General features: G+C 53.3%; 11 protein-coding genes across 11 annotated transcripts; 6 read left to right on the plus strand and 5 right to left on the minus strand.

Annotated features, from left to right (window-relative positions):
• Positions 1-36: 36 nt before the first annotated feature.
• BDP55DRAFT_655662 (uncharacterized protein) lies at positions 37-1,203 on the minus strand. Its single transcript, XM_060574338.1, has 3 exons — positions 1,181-1,203; positions 360-980; positions 37-314 (listed from the first exon to the last, which is right to left on the minus strand). Exons 2-3 carry the CDS (start codon positions 766-768, stop codon positions 100-102), a joined length of 624 nt encoding a protein of 207 aa, XP_060432646.1. The 5' UTR covers positions 769-980; positions 1,181-1,203; the 3' UTR covers positions 37-99.
• On the minus strand, positions 1,195-2,134 carry BDP55DRAFT_655664 (uncharacterized protein). The gene is made up of 2 exons (XM_060574339.1): positions 1,958-2,134; positions 1,195-1,849 (listed from the first exon to the last, which is right to left on the minus strand). The coding sequence occupies exon 2, from the start codon at positions 1,756-1,758 to the stop codon at positions 1,351-1,353; it is 408 nt and encodes a 135-aa protein (XP_060432647.1). The 5' UTR covers positions 1,759-1,849; positions 1,958-2,134; the 3' UTR covers positions 1,195-1,350.
• A 139-nt stretch (positions 2,135-2,273) lies between these two features.
• On the minus strand, positions 2,274-3,150 carry BDP55DRAFT_655668 (uncharacterized protein). The gene is made up of 4 exons (XM_060574340.1): positions 2,921-3,150; positions 2,835-2,887; positions 2,748-2,799; positions 2,274-2,685 (listed from the first exon to the last, which is right to left on the minus strand). Exons 1-4 carry the CDS (start codon positions 3,013-3,015, stop codon positions 2,391-2,393), a joined length of 495 nt encoding a protein of 164 aa, XP_060432648.1. The 5' UTR covers positions 3,016-3,150; the 3' UTR covers positions 2,274-2,390.
• A 1,287-nt stretch (positions 3,151-4,437) lies between these two features.
• BDP55DRAFT_629489 (uncharacterized protein) lies at positions 4,438-5,132 on the plus strand (the record flags this gene model as incomplete). Its single annotated transcript, XM_060572026.1, has 2 exons — positions 4,438-4,729; positions 4,804-5,132. 2 exons carry the CDS (start codon positions 4,438-4,440, stop codon positions 5,130-5,132), a joined length of 621 nt encoding a protein of 206 aa, XP_060432649.1.
• A 6,059-nt stretch (positions 5,133-11,191) lies between these two features.
• On the plus strand, positions 11,192-11,950 carry BDP55DRAFT_546950 (uncharacterized protein; the record flags this gene model as incomplete). The annotated part of the gene is made up of 1 exon (XM_060568701.1): positions 11,192-11,950. The coding sequence occupies one exon, from the start codon at positions 11,192-11,194 to the stop codon at positions 11,948-11,950; it is 759 nt and encodes a 252-aa protein (XP_060432650.1).
• Positions 11,951-13,606: 1,656 nt separating this feature from the next.
• BDP55DRAFT_655683 (uncharacterized protein) lies at positions 13,607-13,975 on the plus strand (the record flags this gene model as incomplete). Its single annotated transcript, XM_060574341.1, has 1 exon — positions 13,607-13,975. A coding segment is annotated over exon 1 (248 nt), but the record flags the coding sequence as incomplete, so codon positions are not given.
• A 5,349-nt stretch (positions 13,976-19,324) lies between these two features.
• BDP55DRAFT_655711 (uncharacterized protein) lies at positions 19,325-20,002 on the plus strand. The gene has a single exon (XM_060574342.1). It carries the CDS (start codon positions 19,525-19,527, stop codon positions 19,975-19,977), a length of 453 nt encoding a protein of 150 aa, XP_060432652.1. The 5' UTR covers positions 19,325-19,524; the 3' UTR covers positions 19,978-20,002.
• Positions 20,003-20,846: 844 nt separating this feature from the next.
• On the minus strand, positions 20,847-21,804 carry BDP55DRAFT_35338 (uncharacterized protein). The gene is made up of 2 exons (XM_060567001.1): positions 21,170-21,804; positions 20,847-21,122 (listed from the first exon to the last, which is right to left on the minus strand). The coding sequence occupies exons 1-2, from the start codon at positions 21,640-21,642 to the stop codon at positions 20,885-20,887; spliced, it is 711 nt and encodes a 236-aa protein (XP_060432653.1). The 5' UTR covers positions 21,643-21,804; the 3' UTR covers positions 20,847-20,884.
• A 5-nt stretch (positions 21,805-21,809) lies between these two features.
• BDP55DRAFT_35282 (uncharacterized protein) lies at positions 21,810-23,238 on the minus strand. Its single transcript, XM_060566997.1, has one exon. It carries the CDS (start codon positions 22,778-22,780, stop codon positions 21,977-21,979), a length of 804 nt encoding a protein of 267 aa, XP_060432654.1. The 5' UTR covers positions 22,781-23,238; the 3' UTR covers positions 21,810-21,976.
• Positions 23,239-24,561: 1,323 nt separating this feature from the next.
• BDP55DRAFT_521406 (uncharacterized protein) lies at positions 24,562-25,014 on the plus strand (the record flags this gene model as incomplete). Its single annotated transcript, XM_060567773.1, has 1 exon — positions 24,562-25,014. A coding segment is annotated over one exon (453 nt), but the record flags the coding sequence as incomplete, so codon positions are not given.
• A 1,674-nt stretch (positions 25,015-26,688) lies between these two features.
• Positions 26,689-26,934, plus strand: BDP55DRAFT_522350 (uncharacterized protein; the record flags this gene model as incomplete). Its single annotated transcript, XM_060567784.1, has 1 exon — positions 26,689-26,934. A coding segment is annotated over one exon (246 nt), but the record flags the coding sequence as incomplete, so codon positions are not given.
• Between the last annotated feature and the right edge of the window lie 203 nt (positions 26,935-27,137).

Below are 27,137 nucleotides of genomic sequence, written 5' to 3' on the forward strand. Positions count from 1 at the left end.
TTCCTCAGACGGACCATGCCACCACACATAGTTCATTGTGCATTGCATCTCAAGATTCGCATTTTCGTCTGGGCACGGACTCTATCTACTAACGGGCCTTTAATTGAGGACAATGAGTCTCCGTCTTTTCTGGTGAAGCCAATGCCAATCCACCTCCTCGTGCAGAAACTTGAAGTAACCCAGTCTCCTCGATGTACTACTGCCGTCACATGTGAGGACGATCCCATAGGATCGGCCGAGGACAACATTCGATCGGATTTCCAGACACCTCATCCTTTGCCGCTTTGGCTGCAAGGACTCGTCCCAGACCACTTCTATTGGCAATGGAGGAAATCATTCCTCTTGATGACATTTGGTACCTGTCTGGGGTATGCTAGAGGGCGATCGACTTCTCCATCTGGCAGCTGGGCTCGAGGCCGCGAGCGCTGCTCTGTCTGCCTCGTCACGAGACCTGGCTAGGACCATTACCCGACCATCCCAGAGAACGTCCAAGATATGTCTCTTTACAACCAACTGCCTCACTTCGATACATTTGACAACTTCCAGGGTATAATCATTCCATTTGAGCTCGTTGGCATCGAGCCAGGTGACTGTTGATCGTATCTCAGGCCATGACCATGACGGTGTCAGTGTCATGTCTGAAGGACTGCTAGTTGAAGCCTTATCCGGACGGTGGCAATCGCGGCACCATGACAGATCTCTCGGCGTGTCGGTCATCCACAATCCGGCTTTGCACTGCGACGGATCCAATTCCATGGCCTTCGCCATGGCTATGGGGACTATACAGTCAAAGGCAGCCAACTTGTCAGCTAATCTCCCAGTCTGACGTGCAGAATAATCGATGACTTGTTGTCCTCAACTTGCGATATGCGGCTCAGGGTCAACTACTCCAGTGTTTCGGGTGGCGAACCTCGAACCATCAAATGTGGAAGTGCTCGGGTGGATCTCATCTGACGTTGATAAGTGTTCAATGTCACTATCTGCGACGTCCGTTTGTTAGCATTTGAATACGACTCGTTCAGGCTCGAAGCGCAAAATATACAGCACGCTCTTGGCTTCTGGGAACGTCCAGCACCTTTCGTTAATCGGCTCTGGCTTTTTCTCGAACCCTCGTTCTAGCAGTCTAAGGCGGTGATCTGATGTCTTGTCACCATCTTTCACAGCAACAGGGAGCTCATACTCATGATACGGCAGATCTCGAGGTGCTAAGAACCCGGCGCTGCTGTGCGGCGCAGAGGCGGCTCCTGTAAGAATGCTCGCCCGAGCATAGAATTCAAGCGCGATGCCGACTTCGTTCTGAATCATCTCGTCATCTTGGTCCTGAAGGATGCAGAGTGCATCTACCCAAAATTATCGCAAACCGAGACCGAGAGTAACCCATACGGCATCTCGAATTGTTTTGGGAAAATTCTTAAGAAGAAATCCAGCCATAGAATATTGTAAGTTCGCTGATGTTGTTGTATAGTCCGGCGGCGGTTGACCTCGACAGTAACTCAAGATAGCAAAGCTGGTACTCTTCCCCGGCTCTATCAACCAAACTTCCTCATCACCCCAGGAGCCCAGATCGAGTAGGTAACACGGCTGCCTAAGAGATCGTAACTGCCGCTTGTAGTCGTTACACCGAGCATGGTTCTTTCGACAGTCTTCTAGACGGCGAACAAAGAGGAGATGAAGTGCGCTGATCGCTGCGGTGGCGTGCGACGCGACGCGAATTTCAGGTACCGGGCTGCTGTGCTGGACTGAGTAATCCCGCAACATAGACTATCCATGCCTACAGACATGGTCTAAGTCAATCACCTACCATTTGGTGAGTCGAGTGTCATTCCTTACGACGACGCGACGTAGATATCTAATGGGCCAAGACTTAGTAAATCCTTTGTCTTTGGAGAAACATATTGGATGTGAAATCCTATTTTCTTCGGCTACAGCCATGTATGTACAGTGTGTGTAAACGAACCTGTGATAAATTCAAACAAAGGTGTCACCCAGTCAGGTGTAGACTCGTCTGACATGGAATTATTGGGGGACAAAGGGAGTTGTATGGGAAGGCCTACACGGCCACAGAGACCCCCTAAGTTGCAGACTATGAATGGCAAGCTCAGCGAGTTACCGATGAGAGACTGCTGTTTTCAGGGCGGGCACTAGATGAAGCCCAGCCCCACCGGATTACTACTCGGCCGGTCTTAGGCGCTTAACTTCCTCTGGGCTTACTCCGGGATCATTGTGACTAGCGGGGCAGTTAGAAACCGGACCTTTTAGGGCCACCGGCATGGGCGCTTCCAGTTCCCCTCAAGACGACATCAGTCGCACATGGCACATTGGTCTGTGCAGGAGGATGTATGTCCTACAGAGCGTAAATTCATATCTCTGCAGAATCGACCTGTGCTAGTCTATTGCTGCTCCGTCTGCGTGTCTTGAATCCTGAGGGCTTCAAAATCCAAGCCATTCACCTCATCGTGACTCTCGGTACCATTTTGGTTCCAGTCAAACAAATCAGAAACATCGAGGCTCATGTCCTTTGGCCGCATTCCTTGGTCCAATGCCTCTCTGATGGATCTCAGAAGCACATCGGCCACGGCCTGTTTCCACTCCTCAATAAATTCTTCTGCTTGCTCCTTTGTCTTGAACTTCTTACAGCAAGCACCAGGGGCTTCGTGCAATTGAGATAGCGCCTGTGTTTGACCACTGATTTCAGTTAGGATTGAATCTTAATGTCGTAACTATCGGTCCATTGTGGAAGATTATACCGCCAATATTGATATATTCCAGGGGTTTTTGCCATTTGCGGACCAGCATATCCTAATCCATGTAGTCTAACGCCTTCTGAAGGCTACTGAAGCCCTTGAAGACAGCGCTGCATCCCGTCACCCGTGGGTGTGCAGCACCCCTAGCCGGATTAGTCTCACCAAGTTTACGGGACCCGGAATTAATACCAAGACGAGTGATTGTAGGCTCATCGACACGACCTTTGTACACAGCGTAGAACTCCGTGGCTTTGGTCATGCGTAGGGTCATGATGTGTGAACTCCAGGAGGTAAAGTGCGAGGGATCGCGGCGTCTCACTCAAATGAAATCATAAATATGGCGAGGTAATAACCGCTGAACACATTCAGTACTTGAATCGAAAAGAAAGAGGTTTGCGTGGTCGATAAATCCCATTTGACATCATGACCGTCAAAGGTGTCCCGGATGCGTTATTAGTGCAGACAAGTGCGTACACGTGTTATGTTGGGCAGCAATGCGTCAATAGAGTGTTTCGCGGTGTCTGGACTGCATGTGCAGGAAGCCGTTCAAGTTGCATTTCCTGAGTCCACGTCTTGCTACATATGCAATCCCAGGCACCGCTAACGTGGCCCAACAAACGACCATGAATGAAAGCAAGGCGGGTAACACACGCGAGCAACAAGGCTGACAGCGTAGCAAGAATCATGCAAAAACTTAAGGTCTTTCGCATTATTCTGATTGTTGCACTCGCGACTCATCAAAGTAGGCATAAGTCTCAAAAGGCCAATATCCGTAATAGACATGAACGTATAGGCTACGTGATATCCGTATTGATTGATGCATACGTACGAACCTGAACTTCCACATTGTAACTCGAAGAGTTACGTAGAAATCGCAGACAAGCGTGGAACCGGCGCTCGTTCTGAGCCAGATGGCATTGTTAACCATCAAAGAACTCTGTTTCCTGATCGAACAGTACGCCAAATTGGTCGTCGCAGCTCAATAGATCAACCAGCATCTGCCATGACGGCTTTAGGGACGAACTTAGAATCGCACGACATTGCAAGACAAATCCTATGGGTTGCTGACTTTCGTGACAATCTATGATTCGACGTTCGTCAGCAGACGACCTCCAACCAGATCAGAGGCAACGAAGCCGTAAGTTTCGTCTGGTCTTCACCGGCTACAAGCACCCGCATGATACAGCAGCATACCCTCCAACGCCGTCGCATAATGAGGCATAGTTGTACGAAGAACTACCAGCTCGCGGACGCCGGATTGCTCAACAGCACCAGCGAAGGGAGCTGACGGTCTATGATTAGTGGTTCGATTTCCGCTCGACACCTTCATATGTCTAGCTTGACCGACTCGCCTTGGAAGGAACCAACAGATCGTCAAATCAGGCTGCGGGAACCACTGAAATATGATTGCGACATCCTGCTGAGCTCCAGCCAATCGCTGAACGAACCGCACCATCCAACGAAGTAATCTGCTCGCCTCATCGCCAACATGTACTATCGCAACTGTCACACGCGAGCCTCGGACCTGTCAACCAACAGGTTTCCATTAGTGCAGTCAACGATGAGTGAAATTGAAACACAGCCGGATATATATATATATACATGTATACAATTGTGAGCGACAGACATCTCCGATCTTCAATCCTCCCTCATAGATTCTCAGCAGATCGAAGACTCATATGCCGCCAAGATCATGGCTCCGACAGGGAACCACAACACACCTAAGACTGAGCCGTCTGCTCCTAGCCAGAGGCCCGAAGATGTTCTAGACGAATTCATTTCTTGCTTTGGAAGGTTCTGCACCGAAAAGGGTTTCCGAGATCTCAAGGCCGTGGTTCTGGACCACGACGCACTGCAAAGGAAGCTTATTGATACAGAAGCCGCCTACAAGAAGAATCTTGAAGAATTAACGCAGCTAATCGCGGATCGGAATGCTGAGAAAGAGGCGTTCAAGAAGAAGACCGAAGAACAAGGCCAGAAGCACAGTCAGATCAGAAAGATAGAGAAGCAGTTTACCAGAAGCTGAAAGCCGAAGAAGAAACTACGAAGGCATTGACAGGAAAGATCAAAGCACTTGTGGATGAAGTCGGAAGAGCCATCGCTGATAGCAAAAGGCAAGGCAACCACGCCGCGACGCTCCAGAACACTAATTCGACGCTGAGCAAGGACTTAAAGGAGGCCAAAGACAAGGTCGCCATTTCAAACGACGAACTGAAGGCAGCCAAGACCGACTTGAGCATCCGGTGTAAGGATTTGACGACAGTTAAAAACAAGCTTGCAGAGATCCGATCACATACTGCGACGTTGACGGCCCTCGAAGATGTAAGAGCGGACATGTACGTTTCGGGCCATTTTGTATGTCATCATATGACGGAAGCTAAAACTTGACGTTAGATCCGATATGCTTGCATCGGGATTCCAAGATGCCATAGCCTTATTCAAGGAGTTCCTGAGCCACGATATCGGCAGAGCCCAGCTTCAAGACGCGAAGTCTTGGGACCGTGTCAGAGATCACGTAGCCATTCAGCGCACCATTCCACTCCCAGCCTCAAACTCGGTTCACGGGAAACAGATGAGGGCAGTCGCAACTTCCCTCTCGCCTAATTTTTCTTGGCATCTGCTGTTAGTGAATGAGTGAGCCTACCACCAAATTACTAACAGCCGAAAACTCTTCACCTCCCCTTGCCGGAGCCCGCATCCGCGATGGCCTCACAGCCGCCGTCGGGCACCGGACTGATGTCGGCCGACCAAGCCGACCCCGAACCAGGCTCCGGGACACCTCCGGAGCCGAACCCCACCTCAAGAGCTAAGCGACGCCGCGACGTCGAGGCACAGCCGACCCGGCCCAGCCTAACGGGAAGCCAGCTTGATGCCACCACCGACGCCCCTACCTCGGCCGAGGGGCCCGCAGCCTCTACCGCATCTGCTCCGAGCGGATCTGCCACAGGGTCCGTCTTGACAGCCCTTGCAGAAGAAGCTAGACAGTACGAGGCACGGAAAGACGTCTTTCTGACCATTGCACGGTCCGTCGACAGCGTTGTCGCCAGCTTTGACGGTTCTAGAAAGCAGATCGCGAAAGAAGCCACTGCCTATGTCATTCAAACCCTCAAGAGACTGATCAATCACGAGACAAGCCCAATAGCGGCCCGGAGTTGGGCGGCTGTCGTCGCACCGATGGCGGGCAACACCACTGCGGCGACCCGGAGCGGCCAGAGCTGCCAGAGCTCTGCCCGCCCGAAGGCCACACTCCCCGCCGAGGATCAGCCGCAGGCGCAGCCGAAGGAGGACCTCCGCATCTTTGCCCGCGTCCCGGAAGAAAGCTTAGCGGCCGCTCGGAAGATCGCACCGTTCGCCGTACGACAGATCGTCTGTAAGGCCGTTGGCCTGGGGCTAGCGGACCTTCCCCACGTCTACCATATCAGCACAGGTTACTCTCTGAAGCCGCGAAACAAGCAAATACAGGAAAGACTACTTGCAAGTAAGGCAAAGCTGGCGGAATGCCTCGGCGCCCACCAGGTCGAGACGCCTATCAAGTGGTACACTTACGTTGTGCCGCGATGCCCAACAAAACTACACAGCATTGGCGGGGACGTCCTGGACCCAGCCACACTCGTTGAAGATGAGGTCTTCGCACAGACAGGACAGAAGCCTGTCCTTGCTCGACCGTCCCGCCTTGGGCCCAACCCAGTCACGAACGAAATATCTTGGCTCATATCATTCACATCAGAGGTCACGCCCTTCAGGCTCTTCAACCAAAGCGGCAGATCTCTGCCCGTCAAGAAACGAAGGACGCTCATCCGACACGACCCCGGCTGCCAGGGCTACCACTCCAACCGGTTCTGCGGACGACGACCGATCTGCAGCAACTGCGGAAGACCTTCCGATTCACACGAAACGGGACCCTGCATGGCCAGGCCCCAATGTGCCAACTGCTGCGGCCCCTTCCAAGCCAGCCACACAGACTGCCCAGCGAGGCCCTCGGCCGTAAACGGCGTCGTCTCCCTTCCCGGTCGAAAGGAGCGGGCTCGGATCCGGAAGGCCGGCCAGAAAGCATCGGACACTCTGTACAAGGCTACTCGATCCGACAGTAGCCAGGAGGCGGCAGGCGTCCCTACCTCCACCAGCCAGAACCAGCAACCCGGCGCCAAGCGCGCGCGCACGAGAACGCCCTCCGCAAGCTCGATCGTTTGCCTCGGTGACGGAAGCACTGACAGCAGCAGCATGGATGAAGACGAGGCGGACGAAGGCGAAGGCGAAGACTCCCCCGACAACACCTCCATCGACCGTCCCGTGCTACCCATGCCAAGCAGGAGCCAACGGGCAGCACAGAAGCCAAACTACAACGTCGCGAATGCCTACACCCACCTCGAACTCGACTCGGAGACGTAAGCCGAGAGCGGCGACCCCACGGATGCTACGCGTTGCGCAGGGCAACGTCGGAAAGATCTCCCCGGCGCACACGGCTTTCCTGCAGCTCTGCTGGGAGGCTCAGATAGATGTGGTCCTCGTCCAGGAACCCTGGACGGGCTGGAAGGACGGAAACGTGCAACTGAACACGCACCCGGGTTTCGACTCTTTCGTCCCGGTCGACTTCTGGGACAGCGAAGGAACCAGACCAAGAGTATTGACCTACACACGCAAAGGGATAGGGATGACGGTGGAGCAGCAGAGGCCTGTCCACACGAGAGACGTACTGTGGCTGGTGGTCGACAAAACGACGACTATCGTCAACGTGTACAGACAACCCCGCGACCCCCACAGCCGCACAACAGGGATACTGCTAGAACTCAAACCCCCGGAGCGAGCTTTGATCGCGGGTGACTTCAACGCGCATCACTACTCTTGGGAGCCCGGGACGAGGAACGGGAACCGGGGAGATGACATCGCAGGCTGGGCAGACGGCCACAATCTCTCTCTTATCAGCGAAGTTGGGGTGGCAACCCAGGATTGCGGACATGTCCTGGACCTGGCTTTCTCTAATATCCCTTTTGCGCACGCGCAGGTCAGCCCACAGCTACACCCGGGAGCTGACCACGAGGCCATCGTGGCCGTCATACCACTACTCAAACGCCCAGTGTCACAGGGAGAGGGCCACCCGCAGCCACGGCCACTGTCAGTGCCCGACTCGGCGCTGCCTCGGCTGAGAGACCTGATCGAAGGGGGGCTAGCTGCGATGCCCAATCTGGGGGATCAACCTACTCCGGAAGACCTGGACGGGCAGGCAAGTCACATCGTCGAGCTCTTCTCCCGAGCCATTGAGGCGGTCGGCAAGAAGAGAGGAAAACATGGTAAAGGCGCGGCTTGGTGGACGGAGGAATGCGCAGAGGCCCACAGAGCATACCGTGCTGCCCGCAACCAACAAGCCTGGGAGACGGAGCAAGATGCGCACCTTTATCTAATGGAGAAACGAAAGGCGTTCCTGAGCACGGTGAGGAAGGCTAAGCGAGCATACTGGGCCGGAAAGATCGATGGAGTCGCTTCAGACCGGGACCTGTACCAGATCATGGGTTGGCGGAAGGCGAGCCTACTGACCAGAGCACCCCCATTGGTTGTGGACAACCAGACGATCGAGGATACTAACGAAAAGGCTCAAGCGCTTCGGGGAGCCCTTCTCGACAGGTTTAGTGCGGAAGATGACGCACCGGGTGACCCGTTTGACGTACCCGTCGTCCCGAGGCGAGCGATTACTTGGCAGGACAATGTTAGCGGAGAAGAAGTGAAGACGGCCACCTTAACAAAGACAACGACCCCTGGTGTGGACGGCATCACAACACGCCTCCTCCAGGCATGCTGGGATGTCATCTCGGAACCGGTCAGGCAGCTATTCCAGTCCTGTATGCGGGCCGGCCACTTTCCTCTGCCCTTCCGCAGAGCTGAGGTGGTCATGATCCAGAAGGCCGGCAGGGATGCCTCCAAGCCCGGGTCCTGGCGGCCGATCGCGCTCCTCTCGTGCCTGGGCAAGGGACTAGAGCGACTGATAGCCAGAAGGATGGCGTCCCTGGCGATTGTCGAGCGCATCATCAGTCCGCAACAGATCGGGGCTCTACAAGGCAGGTCAGCCGTCGATCTGACGACCTGCCTCACCCACGACATCGAGATGGCCCTCCTAAAAGGACTCACGGCGACACTTCTGACTATGGACGTAAAAGGGGCGTTCGACTCCGTCCTTCGGAACCGGCTCGTCATTAGACTGCGTCAGCAGGGATGGCCACATGGCCTGACCAGACTGATCTTTAGCTTCTGCTGCAACCGCACCGCTAGAGTCCGACTGGAAGAAAGCACAACGGAGTACTTCCCGCTGTCATGCGGGCTGCCTCAGGGGTCACCACTATCTCCCATTGCCTTTCTGCTCTACATCGCAGAGATACTTGAAGACGACCCGAACGCGCGATTCGGGTACGCGGACGACATCGCCACTCTGGCCATCAGCCCCTCCCTGGAGAGCAACGTCGCAATACTCAACCGAAGCGCAGCCGGCATTCTCAGATGGGGCTTGGAGAACAAGGTCTCCTTTGACCCGAGCAAGTGCGAGGTCATCCACTTTACTAGGAAGCACGGCCAGCCAGCGGAGCTGCCAGAGGTCCGGGCGGGGGATTTGGTGGTCAAGGCCTCGACGAAACCTGTACGCTGGCTGGGTGTCTGGTTCGACAAGAGACTGTCCTTCCGGCACCATGTCGACGCAAAAGTAGCTGCAGCAAAGAGGGCAGCTCAACATCTGAGACAGCTTACGAACACAAAGAGGGGACTCCCAGCGGCCGCCGTGCGAAAAGCCGTCGTCTCCTGCGTACTGCCGATCGCGCTCTTCGGCGCCGAAACATGGTACGCAGGTATCACGAAGCCGGCTTCGAGACGCCAAGCGGAGACAGACACGAATCCGCCTCTCCAAGGAAGACCCGTCAACACAGGCCAAAAGGGGCTCGTGCAGAAGATCGACAGCGTCATTACAGCGGCAGCAAGGGCCGTTCTGCCTGTCTGGAGGACAACGCCAACCAGTAGCCTCCTCCGAGACGCCGGCTTACCGTCAGCCAAAGTCGCCTTAGAGGGCGTCCGCTTACGGGCCGCAGTCCGACTACAGAGGATTGATCGCCGACACCCGCTAGTCGCGCGGCTCTCCCAGCAGGGACAGCAACAGACGAGACTACAACGGACGGCTGAACTTCTGCCAAGATGCGGAAGACCAGCGTTCCTTCAATCACAGTACCTGCCAAGCTCACAGGATCAGATAGTAGTTCAATGCAAAGAAGAGGCTGCGAAAGCTTTCGAGCGCTGGCTAAAGACAGTACCGGAAAGCCATATGATCGTCTTCTCGGACGGCTCCAGGGCGACGAACGGAGCCGTGGGGTACGGCTTCGTCATCTACCGAGACTCCAAACGCATAGCACAAGGGTGCGGCCGACTCGGACTAGCAGAAGTGTTCGACGCCGAGGTCGAAGGGGCGCGAACCGGCCTCAGAAGGGCTCTGCTCACCAATCGCGGTCATCCAATCCACATATGTATCGACAACACCAGCGTTATACAAGGCATCCGCGGCAAGGCGCCGGACTCGTCACAAGACGCGTTCCTCGAAATCCAAGAAGCGGCCAGGATATTTGATATACGGACGCACTGGTCCCCGGGACACCAGGGCATCGAAGGAAACGAGGCCGCGGACCGGCTGGCCAAAGAAGGAACGACACTGCCGGCGCGGATGGGTCAAATGGCAACACTAGCGGGCATCAAGCGGCTTGCAAGGGAAAAATTACAAAGCCAGCACAGGAGATGGTGGTATAAAGAGCGAAGGCCGCGGTACGCGGACTTGGGGCTTGAGGCAGCTCTGTCCAGCCCTCCTGAACTGGCCTTGCCGCGGGCTACGTTACATCACCTGCTGGCGGCACGATCGGGTCACGGGGACTTCGAGCAATATCACCGACGTTTCAACCACGACGACGCTCTAATGATGTGCTCTTGTGGAGAGGCGAAAGACGTGGACCACCTGGTCTACTGTCGACTAACGCTGGCGAGGAGGCAACGGTGGCCGACCCTCCACTCTCGCAGTATGCCCGAGCCCATAGGCCCTATGGGATCTCTCGAGGCCTACTTCAAGAGATTAATCACCGACCCACGAGGCTTCGAGGCCTTTCTCCGCGTGACGGACTTCTTCCAGAAGATCTGTCTGCGGTAGCAGCATCCACACCTACGTAGATGTGAGTGCGGACTACAAAGAACCTCCCGATTCCAAGGGACGATTTGGGAAAGAATGAAACTGGGGCACCAGCGGGAACCGGGGACAGACAGAACGCGTAGTGGCCACAAGGCATGATTTGGAGGACGATGTAAAGAGACGACGTACTGTAGAGTAGGTAGCCTTGGCTCACGGCCCTCCACGCCATATACCCTTCGGGAGGTCTGCGGTAAGGGCTCTAGCCCGGCCGCCACGGCGTTAAATACAACAACAACAACAACAACAAATGAGGGCAGTCGCGGGCCTAATAATCTGTGCCAGGGCACTTGCCATACACGTTTTCCGACCAACATACCTCTCCATGAGTTCTGACGTTGAAGAATTACTAGGCGCGCCGGCCGCGGTGAAGCCATCTCAGGAGTCGTTTGTTCGCGCCGTGCTCCATAAAGTGTTGCCTGAACAACAGAGAAAGCGTGGGGAGAGATGTTCCGAACTCGTAGTTGACGAGGTATTCGCAGCAGTTGCCAGTTTGGTACCGGTCGACCAACATGCGATGTTCAGATCTCGACTCTGTCAGCTGATGAATTCGTTGCGCGGGAGCTGGCAGCGTGTTCAAAGGCTTGACGAAAGGGTTGAGCCGTGCCTCGTCTTGAAGACGCCGTATGACTGGCAGCCCTTGCCGAGGTCGATAGGTATAGTCGCACCACATAACCACACCACACCGACAACACCATGTCTGGGAGACAAGGAGCCTCAGACGCAACTGAAGGAGTTAAAACCGGCAGTGCTATCGACAAGCGAGATTGTTAAAGTCGTGTGGCCAGCTTTTCTCACTACTGTGGACGATGAAGCAGTCGCACCAGACCCGGTCTGCTATGGGTATGTGCTTACCCGTGCTGGGGTTCAAGATGCTGAGGACGAGGAAAATTCGCGGAGAGCCACGCGCAGAGCTGCTCGTAGCCCAAACGGTGGAGCGCAACGGAGCAGGAGAGATTCAGCTGTTTTTTTATCCCGAGGGCCTTTCAACGCATCGGAGGTCAAGTAGATCGTCGCCGCTGGCGGGCTAATAGATGATAAGTGGTATGCAGTGCTTGACACGGCATAGTTGAAAACTGGCAAACAAGGATCAAGAACGAATTGGACGATAACTCGGCAGTCGAGCTAGGGTTATATCTTTCATATATTCTCGGTCCATCACGTCAGTGGTCTATGTAATAAGGGACGATAATATACTTACCTATCCTTGCGATCGCGAGAAGGCTGTCTTTAGTATTAAGATTCTGAGACTCATCAAGGAGCTGCTAACCGTAATTAACTATAGTACGTCCGCGATATAGGCAAACCGTAATATATAGCCATCTTTCTATCTAGTTATCTAGATCCTACGGTGAATATTTGCCACCGTAGTTCATCCGTAATTAATATAGGCGGAGGCGTCCCAAAGGTTTATGGAAGAAAACGCACCTGTTGATCGCAGACTTTAGTGCTTGAAGTAATGGTAAGGTGATCCGCGTATCACATGCCGGGTTAACTTTTAGTCGAGGGCACATATCACAAGAACGAAGCTGAAGCTGAGAAGAGTCCATTGCCGTATGGTGGCTGAGGTTCAGCAAAACGGTCTTAACGATGGGAATAATCGAGATTGCTGAGCCAGGTATGAGTGCTGGTTGAATGACTTGAGGTGTACAAAGAGAGAGGGAATGGCAGACTCCTTCGACGCGGCAAGACGCGAGGTGAATTCTAGGCAACAGCCTGCTGAGCTGAGGAATGACGGATCATAGAATCCCGTGTCAGCTGTATGTACAATGTCCGAGGCAATGACCTTCATTTTTCGCTCGTCCAGTCGAGCAACACTTCGTTTAGGACGACGTGAAGATGTATCTACTTGGTACAGACTTGAGCAACCCCCCTGTCCTCAAAAGAAACGTCTTTGCAATAAGGACGTAGACTCGTCTGACAAAACAAGCGGACACCGGACCTTCTGGCAGTAACTCGCTGGGGTCTGGCGTCAATTACCAGTGCCCGCCGCGAGAACAGTGGCTTCTTAGCAGTAACTTGCTAGAGCTTGCCGCCGGTGACTGATATGCGCTGCCGAAGCGTTACTAAGAGGGACCGGAGGCACCTACGCCGGCGGCCCTACTGCTAGAAGGTCGGTTCCGACTGCCGTGCCAGTGGCGATGATCCCGGTTGGCCGGTTACTGGTAAGCTCACCAGGGCGCTGAGCTCTCACGGTACCGGACAGTCACTGTTGGGGTTGGGTATCAGGTACTAGCAGCCCGCCCCAAATGCTGCGAGCTCATAGCAGTAGCTTGCTAGGACTTGCCGCCCACGACTGGAAAGTGTAGGAACGCCAAGGCTTCCGGCAAAAGGAGAGACTAATGGTGAATGGCAGGGGGTTTGCTAGTTGAGTGCCGTGAGCGCCTCAGGGCATGCGGGGCGGTGACTCACCTTGTGGGCCGTCAGGGTGGTCAGAATGTGGGCCCCTCGAATGGCAACGCCAGGAATACGCGCTGCGCGGACCAGCGAGACGCCAGCCTTGGTAGGTATGCCACTACCCAGCTCCGAGCCACCTAGGCTGTGCGGCCCGTGGGCTCGCGCGCTTTGCGGAGTGGTGGCCACCATAGCCTGTGAGCAGGCCATAAGCCGAAATGCAAACGGCGCGATGCCCCGGATTTCGGAATTTAATACTCAAATCCAGTTTCTTTGTGAATAGCGTCTCGTCATGAAGTATAACTATCCTACACAAATAACATTGCATGCTGCCAAGTCCGCATTAACGCGACCATGGACGCCCCTAAACCTGACTTGATTACGCGAAAAAAGCGGGATAGAACGAATGAGAACTTCGAGAAAGCAAGAGAGAACATCATGTGGCGGTGCGACGAAATAAGCCGCCGCTACCAGTCAGATGTCTATGTCGTGTTACGAAGGAGACACAAGCATTATGAGAACAGCTCTACCAATGACCCGGCGTGGCCGATATCCAGAGCTGACATGGTTGGGATCTTTCCCGCTTCCTTTTGCATCGCTAATGCCCTTTAAGGAAAAAGTATATCCCCTGCCCATGAGGAAGACGGCAGCCAATTTTACCCGTCGCAGAAGTCTCCATAACGCATCCCGTAGGCTCCCACGCGACGGATAAAAACATTGAACACGTGCAGTTCTCACAAATCAACGGCCTTTATCATTGTTACTGTTATGTACATACATATTAAAGTTAGTGAGCTTTGAATTATTCAACATTAATATCCATGATACAAATAGTATTAGAGGTGAAAAGCTAAGGCGTACGTACAAAAGTATCAGTGTAAGCCGTAAATCTGATACCATGGACGCCGCCCTGGCAAGCGATCTCGAGACAGCTTTTGCTTTGACGAGCGGGGAAACGGTCTGGTTGATTGATTGATTGATTGATTCCTACTCGGTTTTGACCGCTTTAGTCAGCAGCTATGCCCGGATAGCGGGGTTTGGCCAACAGCCGAAGGGCTCCGGGTGTTGATCCGCAACGCCCCACTTCGCCAATGCAAAACACTGACCAGCTGTCTCCAAATCTCCCGCTTTGCTCTCCAACCTCTATCTACATTCGGCTGCCACCTCGTGTAGTTCGCGGTTCTCTACTAATGTACACGTATGTCTAGGCTCCATTGAGGTCTTTCTCCTCGTGCAACGGTTCAGCGTACCTACAGTCTCCCCCCAATGTTCAGCTTAGTCTGGTGTGTGACTCGATCCCGTGTTGCCCAAGGATCTCGGTCTGTTCTATGAATCGGATTGCCTTGGCGGCTGCTTTGCGCTTGTTTAGTATGACCCGGAGATTGTGTCGTCCTGGGAGGGTTCCGAATTCCTGGCGCCGGAGTTGTCGAAACCTGCGGCATCGCAGCAGGATGTGCGATACCGTTTGTCGTCCTTCCCGGCATGGGCAGTTGGCGTTGGTGATGCCCGGTACTCTTCGGTTGAAGAGGAAATCCTGGAGCCCGATCTTCTCTGTGCGCATCTGGACCAAGAGTGCGCTTTGGCGTTTACTGAGGCCTTCGTGGAGTTCGAGGACTTTCTTCGTCGGCTTCGGCGTGAGACGGAACGATGTTCTCCCTCGCGTCTCGGTTTCCCAATTGGTTCGCCACGCGTGGTGGGACTGTTTATGCGACCATGTCTTGACTGTCGACCTGAGTTTGAACAGGGCTCTCGGCTTGTCCGCCCTGGAACCTGTCCGTCCGTCTGGCCTCCATCCCGTCGCCTCCTTGGCTGCGATGTCTGCTGCTTCGTTGCCCTGTATGCCGATGTGGGCAGGTACCCATCGGAGCTCGACTTTGAGTCCCTGCTCTCGGAGGGCTTGTGTCTTTTCTGCGATGGTCTTGAGAAGGTACGCGCCGGACTTCCCCTTTGGTTTGGTTGACGATCTGATGGCGGCCTGATTGTCGGTGTGTATGAAGATTTTGCTTCGGTAGTCTCCGCTTTCCTTGTCTGCCTGCGCCATCTCGAGGGCCAGAACGATGCCCTGCAGCTCTCCCGCGTAGACTGTCGACGTCGTGTCGTCCCCCATGTGAGATCTCCTAGTCTGCTGTGTGGTTGTGCAGACTGCTGCCGCTCCGATCTGACCGTCGATGCCGCTGCCGTCTATATATATGGGCTGCGTCGGTGTTCTTTTCCAGACAACGTTCGTGTTCTTTTTCGGCCTGCTCCGTGCCTCCGGCGATGTGGATACGCGGTCCCTGCCACCACGGAGGAGTGATGAAAGACGGTATGTGCTCGTGTTCGTGTTGTTCGCTGGTTGCATCTTGTCCATCGTGTATTCGGTTTGTTATCGTCTGTCTTGAGCTCGTTTTCTTTCCTCTGCGTGCAGTGACTTCGGCCATGCCTACTCTGCTGATGGTGTCGATGTTGTGTTTCCATATCTGTTGTTCGACTGGCAGGAGGTGCATTTCTACATCTAGTATTGGGAACGAGGTTGCTCTGTATGCTCCGCACATTGCCCTGGCTGCTCTGGCTTGGAGCCTCTGCAGTCTGTTTAATGTTCTTTTCGTGTAGCCCATCTCTCCCCAACCGCTGTTGGACCACAGCGAGCATGCGTACATCATCTGTGGTATTGCGACTCCCCTGTAAATCGTCCTCATTTCTCTCGTCATCACGCCCTACGTGGAGCTGCCTAGACTGCTGAGTGCTGTGATGGTGTTCGTGACCTTACGTTCTGTCTCGTCGATGTGTTGTTTCCACTTGAGGGCTGAGTCCATGATGAGACCGAGGTATTTACAGGTTGTCTTGGGCTTAATTTCTCCCCAATGGCTGTGGAGTGTTGTGTCTCTGTCGATTCGGGTTTTGGCTCTTGTGAAGTGGGTAAGCTGGAACTTTTCGGGCGCGAAGACTGACGCGTGAGTGGAGGCTCATGTCTCGGCTTTCCGAAGCGCTTCTTGGAGCTTCTGGCAAGTTTCCTCAGTGCTGTGTCCTACGGCTAGGATTGCTACGTCATCGATGAAACCAGTGGCTGTCGTATCTCCGGTCTCATTGCAGCTGTCCAGGAGATCCGCGTTGTAGAAGAGGTAGAGTATCGGCGAATTTGGCGACCCTTGTGGGATGCCAGTGTCGAGTCTGTGGGTCTCGGATCGGAACCCGTCCACGTGAATCTCCGTCTCTCGGCATCCTAGGAAACTGGCAATCCACCGCACCGCCGCTTCGTCGATCCGCCTTTTCCGCAGGTGGTGCAGGAGTCGGCGGTGCGAAACGTTATCGAAGGCGCCTGACACGTCCAGGAGAAGTAGGCTTGCTACCATCCCCTTCCCTGAACCCCAGGCTTCGTATATCTTATCTACGATTTGATGCAGTGCGTGTTCCGTCGACCGACATCTTCTCCCGCCCATGTGGCTATCTGGCAGCAATCCATGTGTTTCGGCAAGGTAGCTCAGTCTCCTCGCTATGATGGCTTCCATGATCTTGCCTACCGTGTTGAGGAGGGCTATCGGCCTGTATGCTTTGGGCACTGTGTAGTTGTCTTTGCCTGGCTTCCTGAGTACCACCGTGGTGGACTTTCTGAAGTGTTGGGAACAATATCCTAACTGGAGACTCTGGTTGAATATGCGGACGAGATGTGGCGTGATCCATGGTCTCGCCACTTGGAGTGCCAGGTTAGTGATGCCGTCGGGGCCCGGGGCCTTCAGCGGTACTGCTTCCTGGATGGCGTCTTCTACTTCGCTTTCCGATACTGGCGGCAGGCCAATCTGGTTGCTGTAAGATGTGTTGTCGATGTCTTCGAGGTTTGCCTCTGGCGGCGGGGGGAAGAAAGTCTCCTTGAAGAGTGCTGCTTTCTCCTCTGCCGTTGTGGCGACCTGAGACGTGTTGGGTTTCTTGATTTCCGGCGTAACGGTTGGCGGCTGGCTCTGTCTGTTCCGGGCCCATTTGGCGATCTTCCACAGCGATCTAGGTGACTCGGCCGCCGTTTCGACTGCTTCGCGATGTGCTTGTTGGAGAGCTTTCTTGACGATGCGGCCTTTTCTGTTGCGTGCCTCTCTGTACGTCTCCCAGCTCTCCTCTGTCTGTCGCTCGCTGTAGTCGCGGCGGAGTCGTTTCGTCTCGGCCAGGATGGCTGCGCACTGCTCGTCCCAGCCTCTCCTAGACTTTGGTGAAGGGGTGCTGGTCGGGACCGCGGCTTTGATAGCGGCTGAGAGGGCGTCTATGATTGTCTCTACATATCCGTCGAGCGCTGCCTTCGTTCTTGGCCTTCGTAGCTGCGGCAACGATCCACGGAGCGTCTCGATAAACATTTCCTTATCAACAGCTTTCCACTTCCGTTTCTCCCCTCGCTGTAGCTCGGTCACTGCTAGTTGCAGGGACGTCGCTATGGGTAGATGGTCGGAGTCATGGTCGATGCTGTTGTCTACTTTGCATCTAATCATTCGGTCCACGAGACCTACAGTGACGAGACAAAGGTCGATAGTTGTCCGGTGGTCTCCTTGCTCGTATGTGACGGTACCCGGTTGTAGTTGACTTATGAGGTTCATGTCGTCCATAAGGTCTAAGAGTTCGGTTGCTTCGCGGTCTGGCGCCCGGATATCACCAACTCCCCACAGCTCGTGATGCAGGTTGAAGTCGCCGGCAACAATTTGTTCGCTGTGTCGATGTGTTTCCAGCGATTTCCGCAGTTGTTGTAAGACCGGCGATCGGTCGCCCTCCCGAGGTGAGGGATTGTAGATATTGTGTACTACTGTGGGCGGTTGGGCGTCCTCGCTTGTCTCGATGCTGAGGGTGCAGAGATCTCTGCTGACCTCCCTAAACTGCCAACGAGAGTGGTCGAGCTTCTTGTTGATGAAGAAGCAGACCCTGGCTTGGCCTCTTTCCTCGCTGCAGGGGTAGCACAGGTGGAACCGGTCCTTGGCCGGATGATGCGTCGTTGCGCTGTAGGGGTTCCTCCATGGTTCCTGAATAGCAATGATGTCGTAATTATCGATGTTCGGGTCACGGAGAAGTGTCGCCATGACGGTATCCTTCGATTTTCTTACGTTGTACTGTATTATTGTGAGTGTGTGTTGTGCGTTCATTCGCTATCGTCGACAACGATCTCCGTCGCTGTGCTGTTGCTTATCGTCTGCGTGTCTGTCATCTGCGTATTGTGGTCGAGCGCCTCGAGCGCTCTTCGCGATCGGATGATTGTGCGTCTCGGACGCGTATTCTCTGCAGCTACAGTAATCGTCTCTTCCGATTCCTGGGTCGCTGTCGGGTTAGGCCTTTTCTGGATCTTCTTCGTTGGGGACCGGCTCCGGCTCGGACGATTCTCCTGGGATTGTCCTGGTTCCAGCGTCGGCCGTGTGGTCCTCGGGTTAGGCCTGATCCGGGGTTCCGGTCCTAGGGCCGGGTGTGGGGCCGTCTGTTCCGGGTGGTACCTCGACCGTTGGCCGTAGGCGGCCTTGATCTTGGCCTTCTCGCGGATCCTGGTGGGGCATCCGCCGTGCCATGCCTCGTTTTCGCCGTAGCATGCGGCGCATTTCCTTGGGGTCGTTGTGTCGCTTTTCGGGGGGCAATCTCGGGTCGCGTGTTCTTGCGCACAGTAGCCGCATGTTGTCGTTGCCTTGCACTGGGTTCCTATGTGGCCGTATGCGCAGCACTTTTAACACTGCCTCAGACGGCACTGTCTGTCATATCGTTCGCATTGGAACACCTGGCCTTGCCAGATGAGTCCCTCGTCAATGAGTTTCTTGGCGTCTTCTGCCCTTGAGAGCTCCACAACCACTGATGATGCCGTCTTCTTGCTGGCTGACTGGGTCAGCCAGCCTACGTACTTAATGTCTTCTCTGGGGATGAATGCTTTGTTGTCCTGTAGTAGGTCGTCTCTGATTTCTGTGAAGTGATCCATGTTCATCGAGCTGGTTCTTATGCCGTGCGCTAGCACTCCGTAGGTTGGGATTCGCACCGCGGCACCGTTGCCGATGTGGTTTTCCCAGTCCTCGGCAAACTGTTGGAGTGTCTCCATGTCTTTCGTCGTCGCTGTCTTGACGCTCAGGTCGCCGCTCTTGAGTTGATTGGCGGACACGGTCTTGAGCTTGCGGATATGCTCGTTACTGCTTTGTTCGATGGCGCAATTTACTCTTAGCGCTGGTCCGGGACTGGCTACAGCGACAGGACGTGAGCCCGTGGCTCATGGTTCTCGATAATGCAGATGACGTTGATATGCTATTCTCCAAGGACAATAATGAAATGCTAGTAGCATCGTATCTGCCCAAAGCAAACAACAGCAAGATCCTGTTTACGTCGCGCAGCTGGGATACTGCGGAGAAGTTGACGGGTAGCGGCAAGATGATTTTTAGAGTCCCGACTATGGAGGAACCGCAGGCACTGCAGCTCCTCCAAAAGAAGATTGGTCGAGATGTCGACGAGACTGCCGCATTACGCCTGATCGGCACTCTCGATTATATCCCGCTCGCTGTCAACCAAGCAGCAGCGTACATCTACAGACAAAGTCCGCGAGTGACCGTTGAGTCATATTTGGAGGAATTCCACAACAGTGAAAAGCGAAAGGGCACCCTCCTTTGCAGCGATGGAGGGGATATCCGACGATACGATGGGGTGTCCAACTATGTCATTGTGACGTGACAGATGACGTTTGAGCAGATCAAACAGGAGCAGCCTCGGGCAGCCAATCTTCTTTCGCTAATGAGCTACTTCCACGCACAAAACATACCCGAGTATATGCTGCTCGGCTATGATAGCAGCTTTGTACGTGAAGAAGAGAGCGACGACGATGACGACAACGGCGATAGAGTAGGCGATGACGGAGAATTTGAGGACGACTTAAATGTACTCAGGGGCTACTCGCTCATTACAATGACAGCTACATCGGGACTCTGCGAGATGCACTCACTAGTACAGTTTTGTACAAAGGTCTGGATTTCGAAATTTGGTCACGCAAAACGATGGAAGAGACTATTTCTTCGGTCGGCTTCAAAACACTTTCTATCTGGCGTCTTCGAAACGTGGGAGCAGTGCCAAATATTAACGCCCCATGTAGAGCCACTATTGAACGAAGAGCCGCCAGGAGAAAGTAACCGGTCAGAATGGAGCAAGCTACTGACGAATATGTCTCAGTACTTACTTATGCTGGGTGAATACAACAAGGCTGAGGCGGTTGCAGAAGAGGCCGTGCGAGTTCGCAGGGAAAGCATGGCCAACCTGGCGGTGATACACAGGAACCACGGCCGGCGGGAGGAGGCTGAGAGGCTCTTTTCTCAGATGATAGAGACGAGTAATGCGAAGCTTGGGGCTGATCATCCCCATACGCTGACCAGCATAGCCAACCTGGCGTCGACATATAGCAACCAGGGCCGGTGGGAAGAGGCTGAGAAGCTAGAGGTTCAGGTGGTGGAAACGAGGAAGATGAAGCTCGGGGCTGATCATCCTGACACGCTAAGCATCAAAGGAAAATAGCGGTGACACACTTGAGGCAGGGCTGGTTACAAGAGGCTGAGCGGCTATTTTCTCGGGTGATGGAGAGCTATACGACCTAGGATATTTCAGGTCTTGCTGAGAGAGCGATGGCTGCTGATATCTCAATTTCAGGAGCGAGGAGATCTTGCCTGATCCTCTCAAGTATATCTCTTCCCAGCAGACAAGTGTTGCTCGTGGGCGAATGGAGTTTAATCGCTTGAGACAATAGAATTTCGAAACGAGCTTTGTGAACATAACGGCAAAGAAGAGGGTCATAACAGGCAGCCGCTAAGAGTAGCAAGTTGTTCTTCGTCCTATCAAAAGTGAGCGTGAATTCCCAGATTATATTCGTAGTACCTACTCAGACCCGGTGTTGGAAAAGTCAGTATCAAGAGCGTCTATGCTGCCTGCTCCGTATCGTGCTTTAGTGCTTTCCATAAGGGCAAGCAGACCTTGCTTTGACATTCTGATGACTTCCACTGCGAGATCCTGAGCGGTGTTGATTTCCCCCCCTGAAAGGAAAACAGCCAGTTTTTCAGTAATTTCTAACATAGATGTGGATTCGCGATTGGCCAGCCTGTGTGGGCTCGTAGGCCGATTACTGACCATGGCTTCGAGCAAGGGAATGTACAGTGTGACCTGTATGCCCCAACCCTCAGCCTGTGTCTCCCCTGAATGTGCAGAAGCGTTTCCAGAAGGATCAGCTGTCTCCAATATCAAGCTTCCTAAGCGCGATTCTACCTCAAGGGTTCGTTGAGCTAGATCTACAAGTGGCACGTTGGAGGCGGTTGGACCGTACATGATCCGGCATATCCGAGTGATGGTTTGCTGCATATCCAACCGCACCAGATATTTCTTGGCAACCGATTGTGGGAGATGCTGAATTAACAGTTCCAACCTTGGCGATGGGAGGCTGAGACTGCACTTGTGTACAAAGGCTGGTAGCGGTAAACCGCACAGAGCACGAAGGCTGCTGCAAGTTCATGAGATATTGGAATAGCGCAAGGGATGGTTTTTTCTTGCTTGCCTTCCCAACTGAAAACATGCCCAGTACATAACAAGAACCATATGGTCCGTATCACTGGACACTGTAGTCTGTCCTGGGGCGATACCTTGTTCCATCAGGCTGAAACGCTTCATATCGCTGTGGCAGATGCGTTAGCAAGTGTTATCTGTCTGGCGGATCCATATACCTCTCCATGAAATTTCGCAAAAATCGATCGACGTCGAGCAAGTATTGGTAGCTCTCGATGAGATTACCAAGTTGACTGTGGTACAGGGCAGCAAAGATGTATGTCTGGACATGTTCCAGAGTCCCTCCGTCATGAGGTCGACTCATGAGACGAGAGGATTGAGACTTGTAATCGAGTGTGAACGACCTGATGTTTGCTTCGTGGCCTTGAAAACACTTCTGCGTGTGCTGTTGTGAATCACAACCCTCCTGTTGGTGTTGGCAGATCTTGCCCAAGGCCAAAACTGTCGACAAAAGAGGATTGTCGAGCGCCGATCCATTTCGCGACTCTTCCCGAGGGGGCCGAGTATGGTTCTCTTCACCAGAAGCAGACGAGCGCTTGCGCTTCATCGGTACTACGTTACATGTGTTGGTGAACTTGACAGCCCCAGTAGGCTGAGCTTCCACTGTTTTCGATAAGTCGGCATCATATTGGAGAAGACGGCGTATATGTTGTAAGTCTTGTAGCTTCAGTATAGGGTAAATTGTGAGTATGTCGTCTTCGAAGCTTTGCAACAAGCCCAATCTCTGCCTTTCGCTATAGTCAGTACCGTTTTCGCATGAGTCTGACAGCGAAAGACGTGCTTGGTGCTCTCTGAGACCTTGTGCTGAGTCGTTGGAATCTTTCTCCCCCATCACAGGTGTAGCCTGATGTCCCCTCTCATACTCGTGAGTATCCCCTCGTGTGGGATCCGCCCAGGACGTCAGATCGGGCTCCTGGCTGTCCTCAGGAGAAGTCATGATCCTCTTCAACTGTGATTGTGACACATGTTGCTCAGTCGGTGCTTGTCGTGAGACCTGCTCATCTTCCAAACTCTTCAGTCTGTCGCCTATCCGGGCCAGACTGTCAAGCGTCGCGGTCTTCAAATCGAGAATTGCGTTCAAGATGGCTGTATTTGTCGTATCGATCCTTTTGAGGGTCAGGCTAGTAAAGAGGTACAAGACTATTTTGCTGACTTCGTGAGGGGATCCTTGTACTCGCAAGTTATGCCCCTCTCCCGGCAACACCTGCACGGCTTATTTTCGTCGCACTTCGACTTGAGCTGTCTACAGCTAACGCACGCCTGTTCATGTTCAGTAAAGCTTCTGATACTTAAGCTGTTGTCACACCATACTTGATCAGTCCGCATTACCATTGCCTACTAAACGATCGGGGGTGGAGGTTGAGTATCCCGTCCAAATTGAGACTGTTTACAAGATGGAGTTCACACATCCACTACACCGTCGGTGGCTCGCTGGCGTTCACCTGGCTTGCTTTTGAGGACTAGAGAAAACCATGAGCCGAAGTCGAAGCTAGCACATGTTTGGGTGACCAGCTTCAGATACCGGTTCACAGCTCTGAATTGTGACTGTCTAATGCACCCAAGGCAGCTACACCACCAAGACTTTTCCTGGAGGGCCCAGACCCCTAGAAGACAAAAGCAGCGACCTAATAGACCGGGTTGACTGATAACAATGCATTTCCTTATTTGCTGGCGTGCAGATGACAAATGTCACTGGCTCGTGACGGCGGGGCTTTGTTACGGCGGGTGCCTCACCAGATGATAGGATGGTAAGAGGCACATGTTTTTCGGTACCTCATACTGTCTGGCTTCTCTCCGAAGATCGTCAAGACGGGCCCATGCGGCTGTAGTGGATGTTACAGGTCCTAGGAAGTCATTGGTGGCGTCCAGTAAGTCGCACATTTGCGTTTTCTCCAAGCATCTGCGCAAAGCAGAGTATGAAGGCACTGCGAGAAAGTGAACAGCACTGAGGCAGCCCACGCAGTTGAGGGGGAACATCTACTCTGGTCTTCTCTAGTCCGAATGTGGATGCCCTGTGGCGGCAAAAGCTGAAGATCAGCCTGGTCAAGCTGTGAGACCAGCCCAGCTGCTGGAACAGTCTGACGACGTGCCGGTTCGAAAGGACCAGGGAGAATGACCTCTTGACATCCATCGTCAGCAGCTTAAATGTGAGCTTCTTTGTCCAGGGCCTTCCTAAGAGTGTGGAGGCAGGTCGTTGGAGTAAAGGGCGGATTGCTGGAATACACATAGCCGTAGCGTGACGACTTCCATATTACCTCATGGCCTTTCTTTTTTGCGCCTTCAGCTTTTGGCCAATAGATGCTACCCAGGCAGACCATCGCTCTGAGGGCATGACGAGAGTGTGACGAATGGACTAATGCACCTATGACATACGAGCGATGCGTAGCAGAGAGAGCGATACCCGAAATCGACGAATTATAAGTTCCTGGCTGCTACTGAATCTAAAGAATTATCCACGACTTCAAAATTCTTATTTTTTAACTCAACACTCTGCTGACTACCTTCAAGATTCTGCCTCAGTCGAAATATCTCTCTGCTATGGCCCTCACAGACATTACCATAAAGCATAAGCTGGCTTCGCAATTGACAACGAAATCACACATTTGCAAAGTCCATCATATCACAGATTTTATTATCATCACGGAAGACGTCGGCGAGCATTTTCGACGAATCTCACAAGATTACCCTAGCGAGGATTCAGATCGCACTGGCACTTACCTTATGGCCTTTTATGCCGCCACTGGACTTTGGGAAGCCACCGACCCGAGCCATCGTGGTTGCAGTCTCGGCCACCCTTGTGCCGTGACGGGCGCAAGGACATGTGCACGGACATCATACCTTGCGAAATTTCACCACTTTTATGGAAGCTGTGTGAACTGGAGTCCCAATCACATCTTCTGTGCCGAGCTGAACTCTGATGATGAGAGACGAGCGTTCCCGGCATGTGCCGATTGCGGTGTTCTCATTGAGATCCAAGGGCTAATTCTTGCCAACCGAAGACTACTGGATGACAAAACCCAAGTCACTACGGATGAGGAATTTCGTATCGTGCAGAGGAGCCTAAGCGGATACCTACGGGCGTATCAGTTAAGGAGGGATGCCCACATTCGGGATCTGACAAACGCAAAGAATGGCTTGCTTGAGGCGGAGTTACAGTATGTCAAAACCGGCATTCTGTCGTCGAGCTCCAAGGGTGAGGCAATCGAAGGGAGCAGCGCATGATGAGAGACAGTGATGGGCAACAGTATGGGGTTCTGATAATGCAGGTGCCAATTCAGTCTTGCTATTCTGGTGCGTAGTCAGGTGCATTGGAGGCCTAGAACGTTTTACTTACGTTTGTGACTAACTGCCGCAATTGCTGTCCGTGGTCTGGATCAAGTGCTGGCCCGTGAGGAACTTGCGGGTAAGTCACCACCCGGCGGGTTTAGGAGCTAGTGCTGCAGTTGGGATATGCTTAGGAGGAAGAGACCTTCGAAACCTTATTGAACCGGCAAAAGCCATGCGTGATCGGCAAGCTGATTGCCAAGTGTCGTATAGACAACCCCTCGAGTGTACATATACACAAACATTGCTTTTTACGCCCGGCCAAGCTATTCAGGGCTACTTACATATTCTCCACCGAGACAACTCCTGCCGCCTGCTGAACGGCAAAGGCCTTAGCAGCATAGACATGTCATACCTTGCGCCGAGACATCTCCCTGCAGCGGTGACATTGAGACCGGCGAGCGATGTGTAAAATAGCGACTCCCAGGAACTAGAACTGATTGGGCACCAGCTTTTCTTGTCTTTCTGATGAACGCCACGGTCTGGAGTGGACCTGTAGCGAAGCGCCACGTTTGCGGTCAGGCCATCTTCACATCGCAACTGATGGAAGTTTGGCATCCATTGTTTTCTGTGAATCCCAGCCCTTCTAGTTCCGTCTATCTCGCGTATTTATTAAGCATCGGAAGTGAGGATGTATTCACGCATCCCTTCTAAGAAATCGCGTACCCTCGATTGCGTTTCCTCGACCCAGTCGCGGTTTGTGCAGCTGCCTGTCCGTGACGTATCAGCTCCCGCCGGATAAGGTTTTCCTTTCCTGCAAGTCCCGTCAGATATACAGGGTTGTTCGGCGTTGACGGATCTGGAATCTATCACGAATTGATCGGTAAGGACGATGAATCGCGGACTCAATCAGTTTCAACCCAAACGATTGACTGGCAAATAGTTACTACTTACTTTGGACGCCAATTTGACATATTGAGATCTACCGTCAGTCGCCGAGACACAGCAGATGGACACGTACATCGACCTGTGGCCATCGGAACCCTTCCAATTGCGCGTTAGCGGCAATAAAGAATGTCTACAGTGGTTACAACCAGACTCATCCGGGCCTACGATGGGTGCCTTGCTCTCTCCAGATGGCTTAATTAGTACAATGAGCCCTATGTACTGGGAGGCGGAAACACAGACCCATCATTCGTTCCGGCCAGAGACTTTAATCGTCCCGGACTATAATATAATGCCGGGTCTATGTATCCTTTGCTAGGAGCCCAAGTCGATGAAGAAGACTCTAGCCAGCCGGCACAATGGCCAGCTGCTATCGGGATTCTTCCTACTACGAACGCAGCCTGGTAGCACCCCTCATATATCCGAACCAAAGCAACTTCAACAGAAAGCGGCGGACCGGTAGAAAATGCCATGCACAACACATCGAACGAGGGGCGGAGGGGAAAGTCAACAACTCCTCAAGAGGCGCCCGCTGGGATGAAAACAACCAAGGATACAAGCTCCTTTGTGCCCACAGCAGGTACAACCACACACGATTTCGTGATCAGAACTGAAGAGGTCAGTCACAAAAAGCAACAGAAAAAGGGCCCATATCGCGTCAAGAACCACGCCGCTGCGAAACGATGCCGAGAAAAGGCAAAGCGATACGAGATCAATCTCGCTGCTAGGGAGATGCAGGCGATGCAAGATCGGATGTATGTTCAGGCTCATGTAATAGCGTTAAAGACCGAGGTGCTTTCGCTGAGAGATCAGATCTTGGAGCACAGCAATTGCAGGTGTGACATGATACAACGGTACATCGCCAGAACTGCCAATACCATCAGTGGTAGGGCTTTGGATGGCAGGCATTTACTTTCTGACGACGAGTGTAAGATGATTTATGCTGCTATCGTTTTGGATTATGAAGCCCAAGAACGATACGTAATGAAGGTGGAAAGGTTGCGTATCGCAAACCGCGAGGCACATAAGGAAATCGCGACGCAACAGTCAATACGGTGTAACTGAAGGTGAACGGGGTCGCCGAG

The sequence above is a fragment of the Colletotrichum godetiae genome, assembly GCF_030913485.1.
Source record: "Colletotrichum godetiae strain CBS 193.32 chromosome Unknown BDP55scaffold_10, whole genome shotgun sequence".
NCBI classification, from domain to species: domain Eukaryota; kingdom Fungi; phylum Ascomycota; class Sordariomycetes; order Glomerellales; family Glomerellaceae; genus Colletotrichum; species Colletotrichum godetiae.